Below are 23399 nucleotides of genomic sequence, written 5' to 3'. Positions count from 1 at the left end.
AATTAGTGATAGTACTGCACAAGTATTAAGGAAAATCCATAACCCCTGCTGGAAATCTATTATTGCATGATATGTGTTTGAATTTCACCATCCAGTGTTGATCAATATAGGCTAGCTAACTGCATATTCATCATATATTAATCTAATTAATTAGTGATTTAAAACAACAAACTATATATCTTTGGACATATTGAAATCGAGATCAGAGGGAGATCGACGATCTTCCGATATGCCCCAAATTATTCCAACTACTTATAATTATATGATAAATATATAATGTGTATTTTCTTAGGGTTCCTGATGCAAATAAATATTTATATATATGGTATGTATATTATTTGTAATCAGGTATGCATTGTTTTCGTACGATATTATTAAGAACCAAGATATACGCATAGCTAATTTTGAAATCAGAAATTTTGTAGATATTATATTTAGATAATTATATATATGAGAATATTAGAAGTTGAAATCTGTATGTATAATATCGAATATCGATCAGCATCGATTTATCAATTAGGTACAACTACAAAATCTTTCGACATATCATAACAACCACTGATTCATTTGCAGAGGCCTTGATCTACATATAGATTGTATCAAAAGTACTGTCAAAATCAAGCATAATGTACAATTATATATTTAATTCACTGATCTCATCACTCGATCGATAAACATAATTTAGTAATTCCCTCATTACCCTATTTAAAATTCATAAGGCTGAGTTTTAATTACTCTTGATCATCCTCATAATCTACACTCTAATTATATTAATCTACATATATATAGCATCTAGCTAATTAACTAAAAAAAATCTAGTTGATTATCTAGTCCGTGTGACTGCACCAAACTCACCATATTGCCAGCAACACATAACCATGGCAACATGTTGAAATCCTGAGCACTCAAAATCAAATCTTTAGCTCTGTCGAAAAATTCCCCACCCATAATCATAACATGATTATTAATGTTGTCAAAATTAGTAGTCGTTGAATCCCTTTTGCTATAATTTTGGTCAACGTCTACACTGCTGTTGTTGGGGCATTTCAATAAACCAATATAAGTCTCCAAATCGTGAACGCAGGAAAGATTTTGCATGTTGAAGAAATCCAAGACCAACTCAACTCCCACGTGTGTGTAACACGAACAACTCCAAGGGAACTCGTACTTTCCTCCCAAAACCCTAAAATTCTCGTTAAATAGAACCCCAGGCATCTTCGTGATAGGATCATTCACGTTGACAATCCTCAAAACTCGGACACCCAACTCCTCGCAACGCTTCTTGAACTCTGAGTTTCCCACTCTCGGCCCTCCAAACGAGAAAACGGCAACTGGGATGTTGTCGTTTTTAGCCAAACCGAGCTCAGCGATGTCGTACGCTAGTAGAACGGCTAATGAGCTCCCCATACTGTGTCCGGCCAAGGTTATGCTCATGTCTTCATCTTTGTACTTGTTTATAAGCCTCGAAATTTCCGAAAGGAGCTGCTCTCGGCAGCTATCGGTCCCGAACTTGCTCGAGCTCTCGTCCGATGTGTACAAACTCAAGAACCCCGATTCCACCTTAACATCGGGGCGAGGATGATGAGGATCAAGCCTTGCCGGTGTTAAGGAGCTCATCAAATTCGCCACCCACTCGGGGTTGGTGACGGTTCCTCTGAAGGTAATAACGACGTCCCTTCTTCCCAGCTTGCGTGATGCCTCGTCAGTCGACACTGCCACGTAACCGATCCATCGACTGCATGTATCGCCGATGTTGATATCAGGTGTGGCGTAAATGTATTTGGTGACTTCGTAGCCTGATTTTTCCAAGCCAACCTCTCTCATCATGTTCCTCTTCCCGTACTTGCAATTCAAGTAGCGTTTGGAGTTTGGGTCGAGGTCGAAGGCCTTATAAGAAGCAGAAACGAATTCTCCGTAGCGAATTATCTCGCTTCTTAGTAAAGGGTGTAATGGGTCGACAAGGTCTTCCCAGTTATGTGAGCCTTGGATCTCTCTCCAAATATCGGCCAGTTTAGAAGTAACTGGCTTAGAAGGCTGACACATGGAGGTTGAAGTTACGGTTGTGGTTGTGGCTGTGGTGGGTAGTGTTGCTAGAAAAGTAGCAGCGTCGACTGTTAGAGAAGAAGAAGAAATTGAAGTTTTTGTGTGGGATTTGATGGGCAACGAAACCTGCCCGAAAGAATGCGGACGGGGCCGAAAGTTGTCTGACAATGTGACGTGATGACTACTATTATTGGCTTTAGTAGTATGTAGAATTTGTTGGATTGTAGCTGCCATGATTTTTATGTTATAGCTCCCAATCAAGAGAGTTGTTTTTGTTTGTTGTTGTTTTCCTTTTTTAGAGAGCTAGAGAGAAAGAGAGAGAGTGAAGAGAGAGAAGTGGGTTTCAAGACTTCCAATGGTTTTGGTGCGAGTGAGTGAGATTTATAGGAAGGTGAGGTTTGAGTGGAGGGGGCTGAGAGGAAGGAATAGTTTCATTCAACATGTGGAGCCACATGATAATTAAAAGGAAAAAAAAAATTGAAAGGTAAAGAGAATACTGAAAAGCATGTTTTGCGAGTATTGACTACCAAATATTTATATATATAATTATTTTTGTTTTCAAAGTTTTCAAAAATCTATTAATTAAGTGGTCGGTTGGGTTTTTGTCTATGTGGACAGTGGACATAAAATTACTAGGAGAATTGCTAAAAAAAAAACAGTTATATTCTATAATATATCTAATATATCCCTACTAATATAATTAAATATTAAATTATTTAATATAATTTAATAAAATATTTTTTAAAAAATATTAGTAATTAATCAGATTGCATCAGTTATAAAAAATAAAATAGTAAATACTAATATCCAATAACAATAGTACTGACTATGCTACGGCTACTATACTTTTGGTGATTGTAATAAGTTTCGGTTGTATTGAAATAGATGACAAATATTTTATAAACAAAAAATTAGAAAAATCATTTGGAAAATCTGCAGAAAAATGATATAAATTGCACTGTATATTTATTTTGATTTTACTTTTATATTCATATTTTTTAAAATGTACCAACTTTTATAGATGATATTTCCAATTATACTCTTAAATTAATATAAAATATGAGTTACATTTAAGTGTGAAACAATCTATTATAAAAATCGTGAATATATTTTAATATAATATAATATGATAGTCTTTTCAATTAATAAATACTATTCATCAACTTATCATCTACTAATACGTAGCAAATGATTTTCCAACAAAATACTAATATTCAAACCTAATTATTATGATCACACTTCCGAAACATAATTGCATTTTTTTTGTGTACGAAGCAGATTTTTTCTATAGCACTTTCTCTTCTTTTTTCCATTTTTTTTTTTGTTATTTATAATATTGATCTAATTAAGGTGATCCATCTTTGTAAGTTATTAATTTTGATCGCACTATTATATTGAAGAATATATTAACATTTTTTCATCATCTATTCTACAATTTTTTTTTCAAAAAGAATAAATGGACTATTATCAATTTATCATAATTATAAATGATTTCATTTAATATATGAAAGTAAATGTATTTTTTCAGATATATTTATTTTTCAGCAAGTATATATATTTTCTTTAACATATGCAATAATCTATATTTAATAGCATTCTATATACTAAATATTAATTTTGTATCGTGAATTTTTGTTTCTTGTTTTTTTTTTCTTTTTGTTTTTTTACAGTTCAATTTTTGTTTTTATTATGTATTATTGTTTTTTTTTTTTGACAAATTTTATTATGTATTATTGCTATATAGATATATATTTTTGAGATTGACTTTCCTGGTGTCAAATCAAGAAATATTAATATTTATTTACTTTTATCTCTTATTTCCACTGAAACGGATATGCATTCAACATTTTGTCCAAAAGCTACAAGGATAATGTAATAGTTTTTTTATGTAGCAAGGATAATATAACAGTTTGTTTGGTGAATTATATCTGATATTTTTAGCTCTATTTATATTAGATATTGAATTTTTTAATATATATCGGATCTAATTAATTTTAGCTATCTAAACTGATCTAGTACTCATTAAATATTAGATTGGACTAATTTTATCCATTGAATACATATGTATATATATTAGATTGATTCATTACATCTATTTAATAATTTTTTTTAAGATCCAATCCAATTCATTCAATATTTTAAAATTAATATTTATTAGATTGCATTAGATTGATAAAAAAATAAAGATAAATACTATTTTAGACCTTGTCTTTTGTAAAAGTTACTAATTGGACTATGTATTTTGTTAAATGACAAAATGGACACTGTATTTTCTAAAATAGTAAAAATAAGACCCTAAGCTTTGACAACTTTTTTTTTAATATAATCAACTTGAAAACAATTCCTAATACGAACAGATACAGAAAATGTAAACAATCCTAAACCCTAAACCACTTTTAGATCGGATTATAATTAAATTTTATTTTGACAAAAAATCAATCCAGGGTCCTATTTGTAGCATTTTAGAAAGTACAGGGTCCATTGTGTCATTTAACAAAACAAACGGTCCAATTGATAACTTGCAAAACACAGGGTCCAAAATGGTATTTACCCAAAAATAATAATAAAGTAAAAATAATTAGTAATATTTAAAAATAAGCTTATGCGATATAAGTATCTAAAATTTTAAATTTGTAAAACGGTATAAATTAAGTAATTTTGTTAGCGAAAAAACCCAATTTTAGTAAAACATTATTTTTTGTCTAGTTTTCTCAATACAATCTATTTTGAATTTATTTTAAAAAATTAAAAATGATTGATACTATATATATTTTCATCCACAGTAATGATATAGGACTTATATATATCATGTTTAAAACAATACCGAACCAAAAAATTACTGAATGAAAATTACAATTTTTTTAATATTAGGTATTTATGTCATTAAAAATATATTTCGATTTATGTCGCTAACCGACCGATCCAATTACAACCTACTACGTACCAAACATTGAATATCCAATTGATCAGATCGGATTGGATGTTATTCTTTAATATCCAATTGGATCGGATCGGATGTTGGATGGGGTGTCTAAAAATCCAATACATCCAACATCCAATCAAACTAATTAGTATTTTCATTTAGTTTGGATGAGTAATTATATTTTATATTTTTACACGTAAAATATATATATATAAAAATTAACATTAAAATTTTACTTTTTTTTTCTTAGATTGGATGGATCCAATCTAATCTAATACATACTGAACCTAAAATATTGAAGGGATCCGATCCGATCCAAAAAAATATTAGGTGTAAAATATTAAATAAACCCAAATTAAACCAATAAATATATATAAGAAATACATCCAACGGATAGAACCGATCCAATCCAACATCCAATAGATGTTGGATGAATTGGATGACTAGATCGGATCGGATGGTAAAATCTAATATCCAATATATAATTAGATCGGATTATGATAGGCTTAAAAATAATAGATGTGGTCCAATGAACAGCCGCTATAATTTATTATCGATCCATATGGGTCAATATAAAGTAATTTAAAGAGAACATTGTTATTAAGCACTTTAAGGTGTCCAACATTATATATGGATATAGCGTGTTGTGGGTACATTTACAGTACTCTAAAAGAATACAAGAAAACAACAAAAAAAAAGCACATGAAAGTAACAAGAAAATAACATCAAAACAACATAATAGAATAATATACAAATAACAAAAAATTAACAATAAAATATTAAGAGTACAGCATAAAAATACTGTATTTTATATAAATAAAAGGGTAAATAGCGGTACAAATACCCAAAGTTTTATATTTGTAAGCTGCACTAACCCAATATTTATTTTTAGCGGCATAACTACCCAATGTTTGTAAAACTATAATTTTTCTCTAATTTTGTTAGTACAGACTCTATTATTGTCTTAAACAAGGCACATATAAAGCCTAAATATATTCTTGATCATTGGGTCTAGATAGAAATATGTAATATCAGTTCCTTTCAAATATTCTTTTAATAAATTCAAAACAGAGTCTGTACTGACGAAACTAGAAAAAAAATTACAGTTTTACATACATTGGATACTTAATTATGTCGCTAAAAATAAACATTAGATTTATGCCGCTTATAAACATAAAACTTTGAATACTTATGCCGTCTATTTATCCTAAATAAAATTTAAAAACTCATAAAAATATTAAAAATTCGTTATGGACCGTATTTCGATAATTTATTATTATTATTATTATTTTTTTGTATTTTTGTGTTTTTTTTAAAAAAAATTTATTCCATCAAAATATGTGTGTGGATGGGACTAATATTAAATTGCTTCAAGGATATGTCATCTCTTACAATACATGTTAAAGTGCTTTAGCATTTCTCTAACTTAAATGAATCATCATGATCATGTATTAATACTAAGCAATGTGCATTCTAATTAGGATGTTACCCGCTTTCAAAAAAAAAAAAAAATTAGGATGTTACCCACCAATGTATCATGATAAATACGAATTTTATTTAAATCAATGTAATTAGTAGGTTGGTTTTACAATTTGTTAATGTATTCTCTAGTTTGTTAGCAGGGTGATGATCACTTGTGCATAGGTTGTAAGTTTTGATTGAACCAATATACTCTAACTGATGACTTATATAAAAAAAGAAGTTAGTATACTAGCTATCAAATAATATTCATCATCTAAAAATTTCGCAATGCAATTTTCCTCAACATTTATTAAATGCAAAGCATTAAAAATCAATCACACATGCTTACTTGGATAAATGATTACACAAAAGAAAATCGTTTTATAAATATATATTGAGATACACAAATATATATTTGTTATTCACTCAACTTCAAACTTCAACTTCCACCAACATAAAATAATGGTTGATTTATGTTATATATAGTAACACATTATTAGAGCATTAATAATAATAATAATATTGGCAAAAATTTGGTCTGGAGTTTAGCTCAGCTTATCACCCCGAATACAGAGGTAGTAAATTTGGACCGCCGACAACTTTGCGAAAAGTACATAAACTATAGATAAATTGCATGCATACCCCCCAAACAATATAAATCATGAAACAGAAAAAGCAAGGCTAAAGAACCACACGCGCGCGTGAGCTTATTTTGACGCACACGATTAGTGTGTGAATTAATATTTTGGGACACAAGAACTAACCTTCGTGGCCGCGTCTGGCTTGTTAGTACGGACTTTTCAACACGGCGAGTGGACGAGGGATCAACAAATACCAATACTATTGGAATTAATCTTATAATTCATTCAATTTTTTTATTTATAAATCAATAAACTTAAATTAAGTTTAAAAAATTACTTTCGTATTTTTTAATTTTTATTTTCAGATTAATTTTTCTTAATATCAATAATTATTTTAATTTTATTTTTATATTTTTATAAATAAGTATAATTTTTTAATAAAATTCCATATAATTTTAATTTTTTTGTGTCACCATTTAAAAATATTTTATTTTTATTTTATAGGTATATTTTTTTAAGAATCACTACAAAAATCTTACTTTTAGCTACAGTATTGTGACTAAATATATTTTTAGTCACGTTAATTATTGTGACAAAAACTAAATAAATGACAACTTGTATTTAAATATTATGTTTTAGTCACAAGTAACTTTTTGTTGTGACTAAAAATTACTTTTAGTAAAAAAACTTATGTTAAGATTAAAAGATTGTCACTTAAAGTTATTTTTTTTTGTAGTTAATATAAGATATAGAAGAAAAAAATATAAAAAAAAAAGTATAAATTAAATATATATTGTTTTGAATGGAATTAAATATATATTTTATGTAAAATAAAAATGATTAAAATTGAATAATTTTGTAATTCTTTTGGGTGTACATAAATCTCTCCAATATTTACTATATATATGGAATATTTCTTAACGGGTATTAACTATCAATGAGTAATAAATAAATTTAACTATAAATATTAATTTTAAAAATATTAAACCATTAGATTTTGGTCCTATGGCGAATAATAAAAGAGAAATTTAAATTTTTATGCTTAATTTTAAATACTTAATTAGAGAAAATATCAAAAAATACGTCTTTTTACACCATATTAAAAATATGTTCATATAAAAAAATATTTAAGTCAAATTCAATTTTTTTTTATTATTGTTTTCGCCGAAAAACTTTTTTTTAATTATTTTTTTTTAATTAATGGACCAATCTCAATCCATATAATGTAAAAATAAAAAAAAATTCGAAAATTTAATCTTAAAAACTCAAAATAATTTATCATTAAGAGTGCAACTATATATATATTTTTAATTATTGCGACTCTAGTACCCTTAATATGATCATTTTGGATGTGAAAAATAACCCAACTTTTGTATTATAAACTATAATGAGTGACTTTTTCTACTTTTTCTTATTATATAAATAAAACACCTTTTTCTTTTTTGGCATTAGTACTAGGGGCTTGCTGGAGCATTTTCCTCTAGTTAATTTATCTTACAAATGGGAAATTATACTTTCAGATTAATTATTTTATAAAAATTTGTTTCTTTAGATCAATAACTAAATTGCTTATCTTGTAGGGTGCCATTCTTTGACTGCCATGTGATCATGTTCATTTTCCACTAGCTTTTTTTTTCAGTAATTTATTAACATATAAGTAGTACTTTAGATATTGTATATGTGGAATATTCTATCCTACTGTTTTATATTATAGTTTATAAACCATTTATATGATTGTAACCAATAAACTAAAACAAATAGATATTCTACCATACAATATCGTGTTTTGACTGAAGGAATAAGTGAGGAAAAAGATTAAGATTTCTCGTTTTTATATTTATCAGAGATTATTTTTTTTTCTCTAACCAACCCGTTGGCCTTCTCAGGGCTATGGTACAACTTAGTCGTGTTGTGTTTTGCTACTGTAATTCGATTTTTGCTACTGCAATTAGTTTTGTCTCTGTGATATAGTTTTGAATGTTTTAGTGTTGTCTCTATGATATAGTTTTGAGTCTTTTAGTCTTGTTTGTGTGACATCACTACTACAATATGGGCATTTAGAGAGTTTTTTTTAACCCATTTTTTTAAAAAAAAGGGAAGGTAAAGGGTGTGGCAATACCCGTTTGGTGTTTTTAACCCTATGTCGTCGTTTATTAGCGAATAACCGACGCCATAGGTGCACTCATTTACAGACACGTGTCCACCTATGGCATTGCTTATGTAACGCCCTAACAATTATGCACGCTACGACAACCAGTAATAAAATCTAATCTCGCTAAACCGGGATTACTAGAGAAGTAAGTATTGGGTTTTGTTCCCTAAATAAAACCTATTTTAATATAATCAGATTTACTAATTAATAAAGATCAAAAATCTCATTTTATGTTGCATAGTTCACTTGAATTATTTCATGACTATATTTAATGTATAAAATCTATTAGGTCCAGAACATATGTATTTGTTCATGATTATAGTGTTGTCAGCACAGTGAAATATAATCATGATTATATGTTCAAAGATTTTAATGTTGGGTTTTATGCCCTAAATAAAACTCATTTCAATATAATCAGATTTGCTTATTAATATAGATCAGAAATAACATTTAATGTTGCATGGTTCACATGATTTATTTCATGATTATATGTACATAATGTATGAATTCATCTGAAACCCTTTTCACATACCTGATCCTGTTTATTGTGACGTCAACACATTGGAAAGTAAACATGACTATGTGAATAAAGTTTCCTAGATTTATCAGACATAGGGTTTTACTGATAAGATAATCTACAACAGAGTTTACTTGCATTTGGAGAAGTGCTATGTTCTTTCCAGAGCATTGGTTAAAGTAAAGCTCAGGTTGGATGCATGGAGTATGCATCGGAAGGGACAGATATTGAACTTTGACTTAGATTTATTAAACTTACCGTAATATCTATTCAAGTCAATATCGCCTAGTTGATCCTAGATCAAATGATCTTAATCCTGATATGATTAGGCTCAATCTCGAGAGGCTATTCGTGTTCTTTGATTTGTTAGTTAAGCCTACTTTTAGGTCAGGGTGATACGTACATTTTGGGAACACGGTAGTGCAATTGAGTGGGAGCGTTATCATAAACATGGAATTTATAGCTTCTATCTGGCGAATAATAAGCAAAGGATGACCTCCTTCGAGCTTGACCAAACGAACATAAATGGTGGAGTACTCATTTCACATAAGTTGAAATATCATTTATACGGGGTCAAGTATTTTAAGGAATAAATACATTGTAGGGTGTAACGGTAATTTAATCCCTTTACAGTGTAGATCATTCATATAGAGGATCAGTGATCAAATTAGGATTATAACAATGGATAACTAATGATGCGTCTATATGGTGGAACATATAGAGCATTCTATATAACTGAGAGTGCAATTCTAAGTTCTATGCGTGGATTCAACGAAGAATTAATAAGTTAGTGAATTTTAGTAATAAATTCTTGATCTACTTATTGGAAGCTCGGTTATATAGATCCATGGTCCCCGCACTAGTTGAGATAATATTGCTTGTAAGGCTCATGTAATTGGTTTTGATTAATCAATTATTATTCTCAAATTAGACTATGTCTATTTGTGAATTTTTCACTAAGTAAGGGCGAAATTGTAAAGAAAGAGTTTTAGGGGCATATTTGTTAATTATGATACTTTGTATGGTTCAATTAATAAATATGATAAATGAAAATATTATTTAATAATTATTTATAGTTATTAAATAGTTAGAATTGGCATTTAAATGGTTGAATTTGAAAATTGGCGTTTTTGAGAAAATTAGATGCAGAAAAGATAAAACTGCAAAATTGCAAAAAGTGAGGCCCAAATCCACATGTATAGGGCCGGCCACTTTTGTAGGGTTTTCCCTTTGATATTTTCATTATTTTAATGCCAAATAATTCAAACCTAACCCTAGTGGAATGCTATAAATAGATAGTGAAGGCTTTAGGAAAATTACACTTAAATTTTCTATTTTTTTTTCATTCAGAAAAAATTGAGCCTTCTCTCTCCCTATCTTTGGCCGAACCCACTCTCTCTCTCTTCCTCATTGAGATTTTGAAATTCTTAGTGTATGAGTAGTGCCCACACACAGCAAGTGATACCTCAATCATAGTGAGGAAGATCGTGAAGAAAGACTTTCAGCAAGAAGGAGTTTCAGCATCAAAGATTCAGAGAAAGACATCCAGGTTCAGATATTGATAATGTTCTGCTACAGAAAGGAATCAAGGGCTAGATATCTGAACGGAAGGAGTCATTATATTACGCTGCACCCAATGTAAGGTTTCCTAAACTTTATATGTGTTTATTTCATCGTTTTAGAAAGTTCATATTTAGGGTGTTAATCAACATACTTGTGAGTAGATCTATGATCCTGGTAAAATAATTTCCAACAACTGGCCTCAGAGTCATGGTAATTGATTTACCTGCAAGAAATTTGGACTTTAAAACGATTGTTTGATGTTTTTTGGATGGTATCATGTTGTATTGAGTGTTATTTGATGATTGATTGATGTTTGTGAATTTTCGTGAAACATAATTGAATATCTGTTTCTGGAATTATTTTTATTAGATAGTATGGAAACAATTAAGCAAGTTACTTTTTTACAGAACTCAATTTCGATTTAATTTGAATTAGTTATGATTTTTTGAAGTTTCGAAAAAATCGGGTTGTGTCGCTGCACCACCTGTGCGCGCGGAAATCATGCTGATTTCCACCAGCGTCGAGTTTGCACGCCCAACACCCCTCATGCGCGCCCACGGACATGTATGCTCAGCATACTGTCCGTACAACTTGCAATTTTTTCGTTTTTCTTCGTTTTTTCATGGAATTAACTTCCGATTTTTTGTGTAGTTATGTATTTATACATTTACTATTCCTAATTCAATTCTAATTATCATAATTAAATTAATTAATATTTTTTAAATTTAATTCAAGATATTAGTGTAATTTGAATTTGAAAATAGTAAATATCTATCTTTTTGCTTAATTAATCTATCTTATTTTTAAATTTGATTATATCTTATCTTATTTTTAAATTTAAGGTCAAATTTTAAATTTTTAAATTAAATCTTTTTTTTAAATAATTTGATCTTATTTAAATTTAAAATAAGATAACTATAATCATGTAATTTTAAATAGATATAAGATATTTTGCTAACTTTTAAAATTTGTTATTTTATTTATTTAAATTACATTTAAAATCTGAAAAAGATATTCATTTATCTTTTTTAATTTTTTATTTAATTTTTATTTATAAAATAACATTTAAATTTTTAAAAGTAGTTAGCAAATTTTGAAATGATATTTAGGTTGGTTGAAACCTAATTTTTCAAAATTGTAGGTTTAATTTTAAATTTAAATTTTTTTTAAATTTCGAAATTTTCAAATTTTTTTTAAAATTTTTGAAAGTATTTTTTTTATTTAATTAATTATTTATTTTTCGAAATTATTTATTTAAAATTAAATAAATCCTACATCCTACTATCGAGCTAACCTTGTTGCAGGAGTATGTGTTTTAGCTTGTTTGTAAGTTTTTTAAAACCTATTATTGCTTGATTGCAAATAGCCATGGTTAACTTGTTGACAGATCCAATGATCTGATTTTAACTCATGGCTCCCTTGGTTAAGTAAATAATTTGTAACAGGTATATTTACAATCTTCTTTCATCTGTGTATGACCTAGCAACATGATAGGACCCATCCAAAGTGTGGCTGTGTGAGCCTATGTGTTTAATTTCATTATAGATGCATATAGGTTGTTGTTGCTAAATAAAATGTCATAGTTCTTGATAGATTTTATTTAGGCTCATTTAGTTTTGGGCCTATTCAATTAATAACAGTTGTTCATTTTAAGGTTAAATTCCTCTCTTTTGAGTCTTGTGTGAGAGTTGGGAGCCATAGTAGTGGGTACGACATACTGAACCCAGCACCCCCTCACATGAACTACCCCAATTGTGAAGGCCCATTTGCCTGATTTGAATAACTGTACTAGATTAATTAAACTAGTTTAACCTAATAAAATTGATTCGCAACATAATTAATTTCATTTATTTTGAAATTAATTTAAGAAAATTATAGTTTAAAGAATTTTTTATTCTAAGCTAAACTATATGTATTTTCTTGTATTTAATTAAATATAGAATTATAACCATCTAGATTCTTTCTGAAGCTTAATTTAAATTTTTCATTAAATATTCCTATTTAAGTTGATATTTAGTTATCTACAACTAACCAACTTAAATCTGAATATCTTTTGAATTTAAAATTTCAAAATTAAGTTGACGAATTTTAGGCATTGGTTATTAAGATTCTTTAGATATTTTTTAAGTTAGTATCTTTTCGAATATTAACTTAAAATGGAATATTTTAGATACTTTTTAGGTTAATATCTTTTCGAATATTAACTTAAAACGGAATATTTTTAAATTAAGTGGTTACAACTTAATTTTTTATATTTAATTAAATTAAAATTTGAAAATATTTAAGTTCTAGATTTTTTTTTCTAATACAACTTAAATTAGATATTTTTTCAAATTTTGTGGAAAAGATACTTAGTCAAATAAGATATTTTCTAGATAGTTATTTCTAGACTACTTATTATTTCTAATATTAAATAGGAAAATATTATACATTGTGAAATTAATTATTTAAATAATTAATTTTGGTACAATTTATTTTAAGTATATTTTTTCCTAGTATTAAACTAGAGATTAATAATTAAGCCTTCTCTACACTTAATTATTTACTTCTTGAATTAATACATTTAATTAATTTGAAAAATTAAATATCTAAGTTGATTTTCATCATGATACTTAAATATTTTTTTTTTCATGACACTTAATTAAATAGAAAATTATTTTTAGTTGAAATTTAATTTTTCAACTAAATTTAAATAATTTTCAAAATATATTTTTGTTTATTTTGTTAATCAAATTTCGAAATTGCATTTCTTAAATGCTGGAATTTCGAATTTTATTTGAAAAATAGATTAAAGTTGTAAATTATTTATTTTAATTTTGGACCAACTTAAATCAATGATTTTTTCATTTATTGATTAATTTAAAATAAATTGAATTAATTAGTCAAAGGAAAATCTAGATAGATGATATTTTTGCTTGAAGTATTTTTCTAGTGTATTTAATTAAATAGAAAATTAATATTTAAGTTGATTTTCATCATCATACTTAAATATTTGAAAATTTTCTTATATATTTAATTAAATAAGAAAATTATATTTTTTGTTGTAAATTAATTTTATTAATTAATTTTGGGCCAACATTAAATTAGAATAATTTTTCCAGGATTTATTTTTTATTTTAACATGCATTTTCAAAAATTGTATCGTTAAATACTTTAATTTTTCAAAATGCAATATATATTTATAAAAAATTTAAATTTGAGTTGTAAATTAATTTAAATTAATTTTGTAACAACTTAAATTGATATTTTTCTAAATATTTGTTGGAAATTATTACTAAGATGGAAATAATTCATATCCATCTAAGTAAAATTTATAAATATTAAATTAAATTTATATTTAGAATTTTTCATTCTAAATTGGAAATTTTAATTAAATAAATATATATTTAAAATAAATAGATTAAATAAAGAGAATCAAAGAAAATACAACTCACTTTAAATAATGAGCTTTATTATTATTAAGATATTCGATCTCCATTGTTGGTCTTACAATAGTTAAATGTTTTTAATATAACCTGGAGACGCTAGACTTCGTCCCCCTATGGATGGTTATTTGTGGAACGCATTTAACACCGTAAGATCTCATTTGATAAGTGTTTTGTAAGTTTTCGTCTCTATTAGACTCTCCCCTACGGTGACTACTTAGAGATAAACTTATAAAACATGAAACAATGGTGGAAGCTCATAAAATGAGAATAACCTTGACTCTCGCCTACCGGGACAACGTTGGATTCTTATTTTGATCGAATAAAAGGTTGCTAGAATGGTTTGCATTTTAGATGAGCTGACAACTCTATTCAATGAATGATACTTTAACTCTCGCCTACCGGGACACTGTATCAGTTTGTTGGAAACCTTGGAAATTATTTAGGATTGTATGTTTTAGTATTTTCACTTGTCATTCCTACTTGCTATATGTTTAATAATTTCTGAATTGTGTATGAATTTATATTGAACCATGTTATTTTCTGTTATTAAGTTGTAGTTTAATTTCGAATCTTCATTGTTGGTCTAACTTGGTTTGTTTATCTAATGAGATAAATCCCTAATGGATTTTCACCATTAGACATTCATAATAGTGTTAGATCTCGAAAGATAAATACTGTATATACAACATCTAGCTGTTCATCAATTGATGACACCTTAGACTAGTATTTTTACGATATGAAACAAGAAGATTTATAAATAAGATTACTTTGACTCGCGTTAATCGGAGCATCGTTGGATTCTTATTTAAATAACGAAATTATCCTAATTCCTCTTAGCTTATTCATTTCGAATTAGCTCAATAACATATCATTAGATGAATGGTCTATAAATCATTTCATGTCATTCTATATTTTCTCTTAAGAAATTAAATGACACATATGATTATAATCCCGAAATTCTATTCCCAATTGATATAAATCCTCAATCTTAGAAATCTCTTACTTGTATGGGCAAATCAGACTTAGAGTTAAATTAGTAGTGGTGGTCCAAGATAGAATTACTCATTTTATTTGGTATAAATTAAGTCTTTGACTTTAATTTTAGAATCCAAACAGAAATTTTCTTATATTTCTAATTCCAGAATACAATACAGTTACACTTTCAAGTGTTTAATATCCATCTTCTATTAATGGATTCAAACTGTATGGAATATGAGTTAGGTATTCTGCGACCAGGATCCTCTTGCAGTATTCTATGAACTCATTGATGTAACTATACCTAAGTCATCAAAAGACTCAACCACATTTTTTTAATCTATGGCATTTGTATCTTGATCATAGTGGATTTGACAAGATCAATGTAAAGCCCGCTTAGTTAATTTGGAAATTAGCAGTTATTTATGTTAATCATGAAATTATTTATAGCTATTTAAATAATTTAGTATTGATATTTATGGAATTCAGATATGCATGGGTATGTTATCAGTAGCTTTTATGTTTCGCATTTCCGGTGTCCGGTATTTTGGAACGCGGCGTTTGGCTCAGTAGAAATCACAACTTAGTATGTTAGTATTTGGGGACGGGTTTTAGACATTGGGAATGTCGGGAATGGCCGGGAATTTGGAATGTCCCAAAAATACCCCTTTAGTATGATTTTTGTGATTTTATGGTGGAGGGGCAAAATGGTCTTTTTGCCCCATTAGTGTTTTGTCTTATATGAGTTTATTAAATGAAATAAATGTTTATTTATTTAATTGCTTTTGGCTGAAATGGGTTTAATAAAATGGCATTATTCTTCATTTCTTTCTTTTTTCCAACACTTAGTCATTTTGAAAAGAAAATTCCAAAAATAGAAAAAACTCTCTCTCTCTCTCTCTTTTCCTCTCTTTTCGGCTGAGCTTGGGGGTTCAAAGCTGGGATTTTTGGTTGTGAATTCAAGTCATTTTAGCAAGATCAAAGTGAATTTTCTTTAAGGTAATTCTTGGCTTTAATCTCTTACTTGTTTTTCTTGAGAAAAATGTGAAAAAAATGTGATGCATGCATGATTTCTAGTTGAGTTTGCTGCTGTGTTTTTATGGTTAAATTGTGTGATTCAAAGTATGTTATGTGATGTTAATTGAGTGGTTTGAAGCATGCTAGATAGGGTGTTCAAAGCTTTGTTGTTTTTATGTAAAATATGTGATTTTTGGATGAAATGATATGATATGTTTCTGTGTTATTGCTGGATGTTTCTGTTAGTTTGCAGAGGTTATATTATGCTAGTTTAAGGGGTTTTAAGCTAGTTTGATTGCTTGTTTAGGTGGTTTGCTCAAGCTTGAGTTTGGAACTCAAAGCTTGAGCTCCAATGGCAAATTTTGTATTTGTGGTTTCTGGGTAGGTTTGTTGCCTTGGATTTGTTCTTTAGGGTACTTAGAACAGGTCTGGAAAGTTTGGGACCAATTGGGGTCGAATTGGTCAAGTTATGAGATTTTATGGTTGCTGCCTGCGAGGAACCGGAATTCGATTGAGCATCCGGAATTCGGATGGGGGTTCGAAATTTCCCGAACCGGAATTCCGGTTGGGCAACCGGTCTGCCGGTTGGGGATTTTTCAGAACCCTAGTTTTCCTCGTTTTTGGGTTTTTAGGGGTATTGCCATGCTTTTTATCGATAGGGAAACTTTTAGTTTCAAGTTTTAGTCCCCGGGAAGTGATTTAGCGTGTCACTTATAGCGTTGTGATTTTTATGGTTTAGGAGCCAGTAATCCGCCGTTCAGCTTCAGTTCCAGTCAGGTTGACCGGCACACCTGAAATCGGAATCCAGGTAAGATTAGTATAACAGTATGCATATGTAGATTACATGTTTAGCGTGCATGTAGGAAGTGTAAAGCCCGCTTAGTTAATTTGGAAATTAGCAGTTATTTATGTTAATCAGGAAATTATTTATAGCTATTTAAATAATTTATCATTGTTATTTATGGAATTCAGATATGCATAATTATGTCATCAGTAGCTTTTATGTTTCGTATTTCCGGTGTCCGGTATTTTGGAACGCGGCGTTTGGCTCAGTAGAAATCACAACTTAGTATGTTAGTATTTTGGGGACGGGTTTTAGACATTGGGAATGTCGGGAATGGCCGGGAATTTAGAATGTCCCAAAAATACCCCTTTAGTATGATTTTAGTGATTTTATGGTGGAGGGGCAAATTGGTCTTTTTGCCCCATTAGTATTTTTTGTCTTATGTGAATTAAATGAATTAAATGTTATTTTTTTTTAATAACCTTTTTGGCTGAAATGGATGTATTAAAATGGTATATTATGGCTTTAAATTTTTAAATTCCTTCATTTTCCAAACTTAGTCAAAAATTAGAAAAAATCAAAAAGAAGCTCTTTTCCTCTCTCTCTCTATTCGGCCATTAGAGGCAGCCCTTGGATGATTTTTCTTCTTCAAATTCTTGTGGATTTTAGCTTGTTGTGTGTCTCTAAATCAAGGTAATTCTTGTCTTACTCTTCTAGTTAGTTTTCTTGAGTTTTTGGTGAAATTGGATGAAATGCATGTTGGATTTTATGTTGTTGTTGCTGCTGTAATCTAGTGATTATTTTGAGTATAAACATGTTAGTTTAGGGTTGTTTTGATGCTTGATTATTAGGTTGAGCATGCTAGAGGTTTCTATGTGAAATTATGAAATTTTGAGAGAAAATGCCATGTTTTGTTTCTGTATATTTGCTGGATGTTTTTGCTAGTTTGCAGAGGTGTTTTAATGCTTAGTTAAGTAGAATTAACTAGGCTAGGGTGCATGCTAGTGGGTTTAACCAAGTTTGAGTTCTTGAACTCAAAGCTTGGTCTTCAATGGTGATTTTTGTGTATGAGGTTTCTGGGTAGGTTTGATGCTCTAGAATTGTTATTTGGGACCTATAGAACAGGTCTGGAAAGTTTGGGATCAATTGGGTTCGAATTGGTCAAGATATGAGAATTTTTGGTTGCTGCCTGCGAGGAACCGGAATTCCGGTTGAGCATCCGGAATTCCGGATGGGGGTTCAGATTTTTCCAGAACCGGAATTCCGGTTGGGCAACCGGTCTTCCGGTTGGGGATTTTCCAGAACCCTAGTTTTCCTCGTTTTTGGGTTTTTAGGGGTATTGCCATGCTTTTTATCGATAGGGAAACTTTTAGTTTCAAGTTTTAGTCCCCGGGAAGTGATTTAGCGTGTCACTTATAGCGTTGTGATTTTTATGGTTTAGGAGCCAGTAATCCGCCGTTCAGCTTCAGTTCCAGTCAGGTTGACCGGCACACCTGAAATCGGAATCCAGGTAAGATTAGTATAACAGTATGCATATGTAGATTACATGTTTAGCGTGCATGTAGGAAGCCTGCTAGATTACATTAGATATGTATTTAGGCTTCGAACCATCCAACCCTGTCACGTCGGTACAGGCTGGAGTATGACCAGCAGCCGGAGTATGACCGGTTCGACCGATCAGGCTGACACTTGGTTGGTGGTTCCGTGCTATTGACCTATCCCGTCGGTACAGGCTGGAGTATGACCAGCAGCCGGAGTATGACCGGTTCGACCGATCAGGAGGATACTTGTCAATAGTACCGTCCCCTGAACGTTCAAAACTCAGTACCATGTTGGACATGGCGGTAGTGCTCGGCACCATGTTGGACATGGCAATGGCGGGACTCGCATCGTGTTGGACACGGCAGTCAGTTTTATGTATGATATTAGTATGCTTTTCTTACTGAGTCTGTCGACTCACAGTTTACGTTCATGTGTAGGTAAAGGCAAGGCAGTTGCTGATGGACCGTGAGCGAGCTTATGGGATTGTACATGTCGGGGCGGTTAGGCCTGGAGCGTACGATCCTCGGGACAGCAGGGCTGAGATTTTTGTAACGGTCGTTAGATGACCTCATTTTGATGTAAAAGTTGAATAGTAAAAACGTTTGTAAATATTTTTATAAATCGGGATCCCGAGACTTTTTGGTAAAATGGTTTATAAGTTTAATGAAAAAGCAAAATTTTAATTAATCACGTTTTTCCATAAACCTCGTTGATTAGCAACGAGCTGCACAGTACGTTTAAAAATCACGTAATACGCCTAAATTAGTTAGGGTGTTACAAGTTGGTATCAGAGCCGCCAGGTTGTCTTCCGAAGATCGTCACGACATGTACAATCATCATCAGCAGTTAGCTCGGTTCACGGTTCAGTAAGCCTTTATTGCTTTAGTAGTTTATTTTATTCAGTTATGAAAAAGAAAAGCCTGTTAGGAAGCATGTTAGTAGCCTGATAGTAGAATAGGCGCATGTTTCATTTCTAATTTCCAAATTAAGCGGCATTAGTAAGCTCGCCTTGAATACGACCTGATATGCCAACTCTTGGTTTCGCAGGCGGTTCTAACTAGATGGACGCCAGGCGGACTACCAGGAGTCGAGGCAACTCAGTGGGGTCGAATCAGGGAGAGGGAGCTCGGTTTCCCCCACCTGCTAGGGGCCGAGGTAGAGGTCCCCGAGGCAGGGCTCGTGGTCGGGGTGATGAGAACCCGCCACAGGCTGCCCAGGCTCCCCCAGCCGATCAGGGAGCCCCGAACTGGGAATTACGGTTTGCGGAGATGCAAGCCAGGATCGAAGAACAAGACCTCGAGATTCAGAGGTTGAGACAACAGGGTGCTCCTGCAGCCCGCCGCAGTTCCGGCGGCACCGCCCCTCGCCGCCTGTGCCGAGATGGTAGTGGCGGCCCACGGATTGGAACCTTTATATGAGCGGTTCGAAGCAAGCACCTCCGGTATTCCTGGGAGGTCCAGATGTGTCGAAAGCCGAGCAGTGGCTTACGGTGATCACCGAACTCGAACTTTATGGGTGTCACCGGCAACGACAGAGTGGTGTGCGCCACATTTCAGTTCCAGGAGGATGCCCTGGTATGGTGGGACATGGTGTCTCAGATCCATGACGTCACCACCATGACTTGGGAGAGGTTCCAAGAACTCTTCAACGCGAAGTACTACAATGAGGCGGTTAGAAGCGCCAAGAGGAAAGAATTTGTTCACCTGACCCAGCGGGAGAACATGAGTGTAACTGAGTATACTACTCAGTTTGACCGGTTGGCGAGGTTAGCCTCGGGAATTGTGCCAACCGACTTCAACAGAAAGGAGAAGTATCTGGACGGGTTGAATCCCAAGATCAGGCATGACCTGATGATTACCACTGACGACAGCACCACCTACGCTCAGATGGTGGAGAAGGCACTGCGAGCTGAGGGCGCAGTGGGGTGTATGTCAGATTCAGCCAGTACTCCGGTTGGTGGCGGAGCTCCTACCCCTCCTGCATCAGGCTTCAGCAGGGGGAGTAGTGGTTCGGCCATTGATCAGAGGAAGAGGGCACCCACTGCTTCCGGCGGCTCGAGTCAGAACAAGAGGTTCCGGGGGAACCAGAGCAGAGGGAGTCGTCCTAGCGGTAACGAGACCCGATTCTCCTACCCCGAGTGCCCTAGCTGCAAGAGGCATCATCGGGGAGAGTGCAAGGGGCAGGGATGCTTTCATTGTGGCATGCCCGGGCACTTCAAGAGGGAATGTCCCCGGGGCCCGGCCGAGGCACCGAGAGCTCCGCCGATACCCACTCCGGCCTGGGGTATTCGCGATCACGCAGCCGATGCATGCCGGCCCATCGCCTGTTACAGGTCAGATTCTTATTAACGACTCGCTTTATTCAGTGCTGTTTGATTCTGGGGCTACACGTTCTTATGTGGCGGCCAGAGTCTTTAGTAAGTTGGGTAGACCCTTTGATAGATATGAATCAGGGTTTGGAACCCTGTTACCTGGCGGAGAATTGGTTATCTCCAATAGGTGGATTAGGTCTATGCCGATCAGGATAGATGGTAGAGAGTTGAGCGCTGATCTGATAGAGATGAGCTTAGTCGAATTTGATATTATTTTAGGAATGGATTTCCTATCTAAATATTCCCGAAAGCATTGATTGCAAGAGGAAGATGGTGGTCTTCCAACCGGAAAGTGAAGAACCGTTCGTATTTGTGGGTTCGGTTCAGGGATCTCGGATCCCGGTGATCTCGGCTATGTCAGCGAGAGAATTATTGCTCGGTGGGTGCTGAGGGTTTCTGGCCGTGGTGGTGGACACCACTCGGCCAGACACCATTCGGCCAGAAGACATCAGTGTGGTTCGGGAATTTTTGGACGTTTTTCCCGAAGAACTTCCAGGGTTACCACCTCATCGGGGAGATTGACTTTGTGATTGACTTGGCACCAGGGGTGGATCCGGTTTCTAAAGCCCCGTATAGGATGGCTCTAGCTGAACTTAAGGAATTGAAGATTCAGCTCCAAGGGTTACTTGACATAGGGTTCATTCGGCCCAGTGTGTCACCCTGGGGAGCCCCGGTTTTGTTCGTGAAGAAGAAGGATGGATCTATGAGGATGTGCATCGACTACAGAGAGTTGAACAAGCTGACGGTGAAGAATAAATATCCATTACCTAGGATCGATGACTTGTTCGATCAGCTTCAGGGGAAGACGGTCTTTTCTAAGATTGATCTCCGTTCGGGTTATCATCAGTTGAGAATCCGAGAGGAGGACATTCCAAAGACGGCTTTCCGCACTAGGTATGGACACTACGAGTTCCTGGTTATGTCATTCGGACTAACCAACGCTCCTGCAGCATTCATGGACCTGATGAATAGAGTATTCAAGGATTTCCTCGATATCTGTGTGATTGTGTTTATCGACGACATCCTCGTGTACTCTCAGTCAGAAGAGGAGCATGAGTTACATCTTCAGATGGTACTGCAACGACTTCGAGAACATAGACTCTACGCCAAGTTCAAGAAATGTGAGTTCTGGTTGTCTCAGGTGTCCTTCCTAGGACACATTGTGGGTAAGGACGGGATCAAGGTGGATCCCGGGAAGATCGAATCCGTCAGGGATTGGCCGAGACCGAAGACAGTGACAGAGATCAGAAGCTTCTTGGGATTAGCTGGGTACTACCGTAGGTTCGTGGAGGGGTTCTCCAAAATTTCTATGCCCCTAACCGAGCTTACGAAGAAGAATCAGCGATTTATCTGGTCAGATAAATGCGAAGCTAGTTTTCAAGAGCTGAAACAGAGATTGATTACTGCACCGGTACTAGCTTTGCCTTCGGACGAGGAGAAGTTCGTGGTCTATTGTGACGCATCCAAACAGGGTTTGGGGTGCGTATTGATGCAAGCCGATCGGGTTATCGCTTATGCCTCCCGTCAGTTAAAGGATTATGAACAGCGATACCCGACTCATGATTTAGAATTGGCCGCAGTGGTTTTTGCACTGAAGATTTGGCGGCATTACTTGTATGGTGAGAAGTGTGAGATCTATACCGACCATAAAAGTCTCAAGTATTTCTTTACTCAGAAAGATTGAACATGAGACAAAGGCGTTGGTTGGAATTAGTGAAGGACTATGATTGTGAGATCCTTTACCATCCCGTGAAAGCCAATGTTGTGGCCGATGCCCTGAGCAGAAAGGGTCCCGGGCAAGTGTCTAGCATGGTTCAGATCTCACCTCAGCTAGCAGAGGATATGGTTAGATCCAGCATTGAGTTTGTGGTAGGTCAGCTTCACAACTTAACGCTGCAATCTGATCTGTTAGAAAGAATAAAGGTTGCTCAGACGACAGATCCGGAGTTAGTGAAGATCCGAGATGAGGTATTGGCTGGTCAAGCCAAAGACTTTTCGATGACGGACGATGTGGGATGCTTTTGTATAAAGCCGGTGGTTTG

General features: G+C 33.0%; 1 protein-coding gene across 1 annotated transcript; it reads right to left on the bottom strand.

The window, feature by feature from the left end:
• Window positions 1-459: 459 nt before the first annotated feature.
• On the bottom strand, window positions 460-2460 carry LOC115723123 (galactolipase DONGLE, chloroplastic). Its single transcript, XM_030652551.2, has one exon. It carries the CDS (start codon window positions 2275-2277, stop codon window positions 805-807), a length of 1473 nt encoding a protein of 490 aa, XP_030508411.2. The 5' UTR covers window positions 2278-2460; the 3' UTR covers window positions 460-804.
• Window positions 2461-23399: the final 20939 nt, after the last annotated feature.

Source organism: Cannabis sativa, chromosome 9, assembly GCF_029168945.1.
Source record: "Cannabis sativa cultivar Pink pepper isolate KNU-18-1 chromosome 9, ASM2916894v1, whole genome shotgun sequence".
Lineage (NCBI taxonomy): Eukaryota > Viridiplantae > Streptophyta > Magnoliopsida > Rosales > Cannabaceae > Cannabis > Cannabis sativa.
Note: the sequence above shows the minus strand (reverse complement) of the source record. Positions and strands in the feature narration are given on the sequence as shown.

Excerpts from the sequence above, each read along its gene's own strand:
- LOC115723123 (XM_030652551.2), bottom strand. The coding sequence starts at position 2,277 with ATGGCAGCTACAATCCAACAAATTCTACATACTACTAAAGCCAATAAT.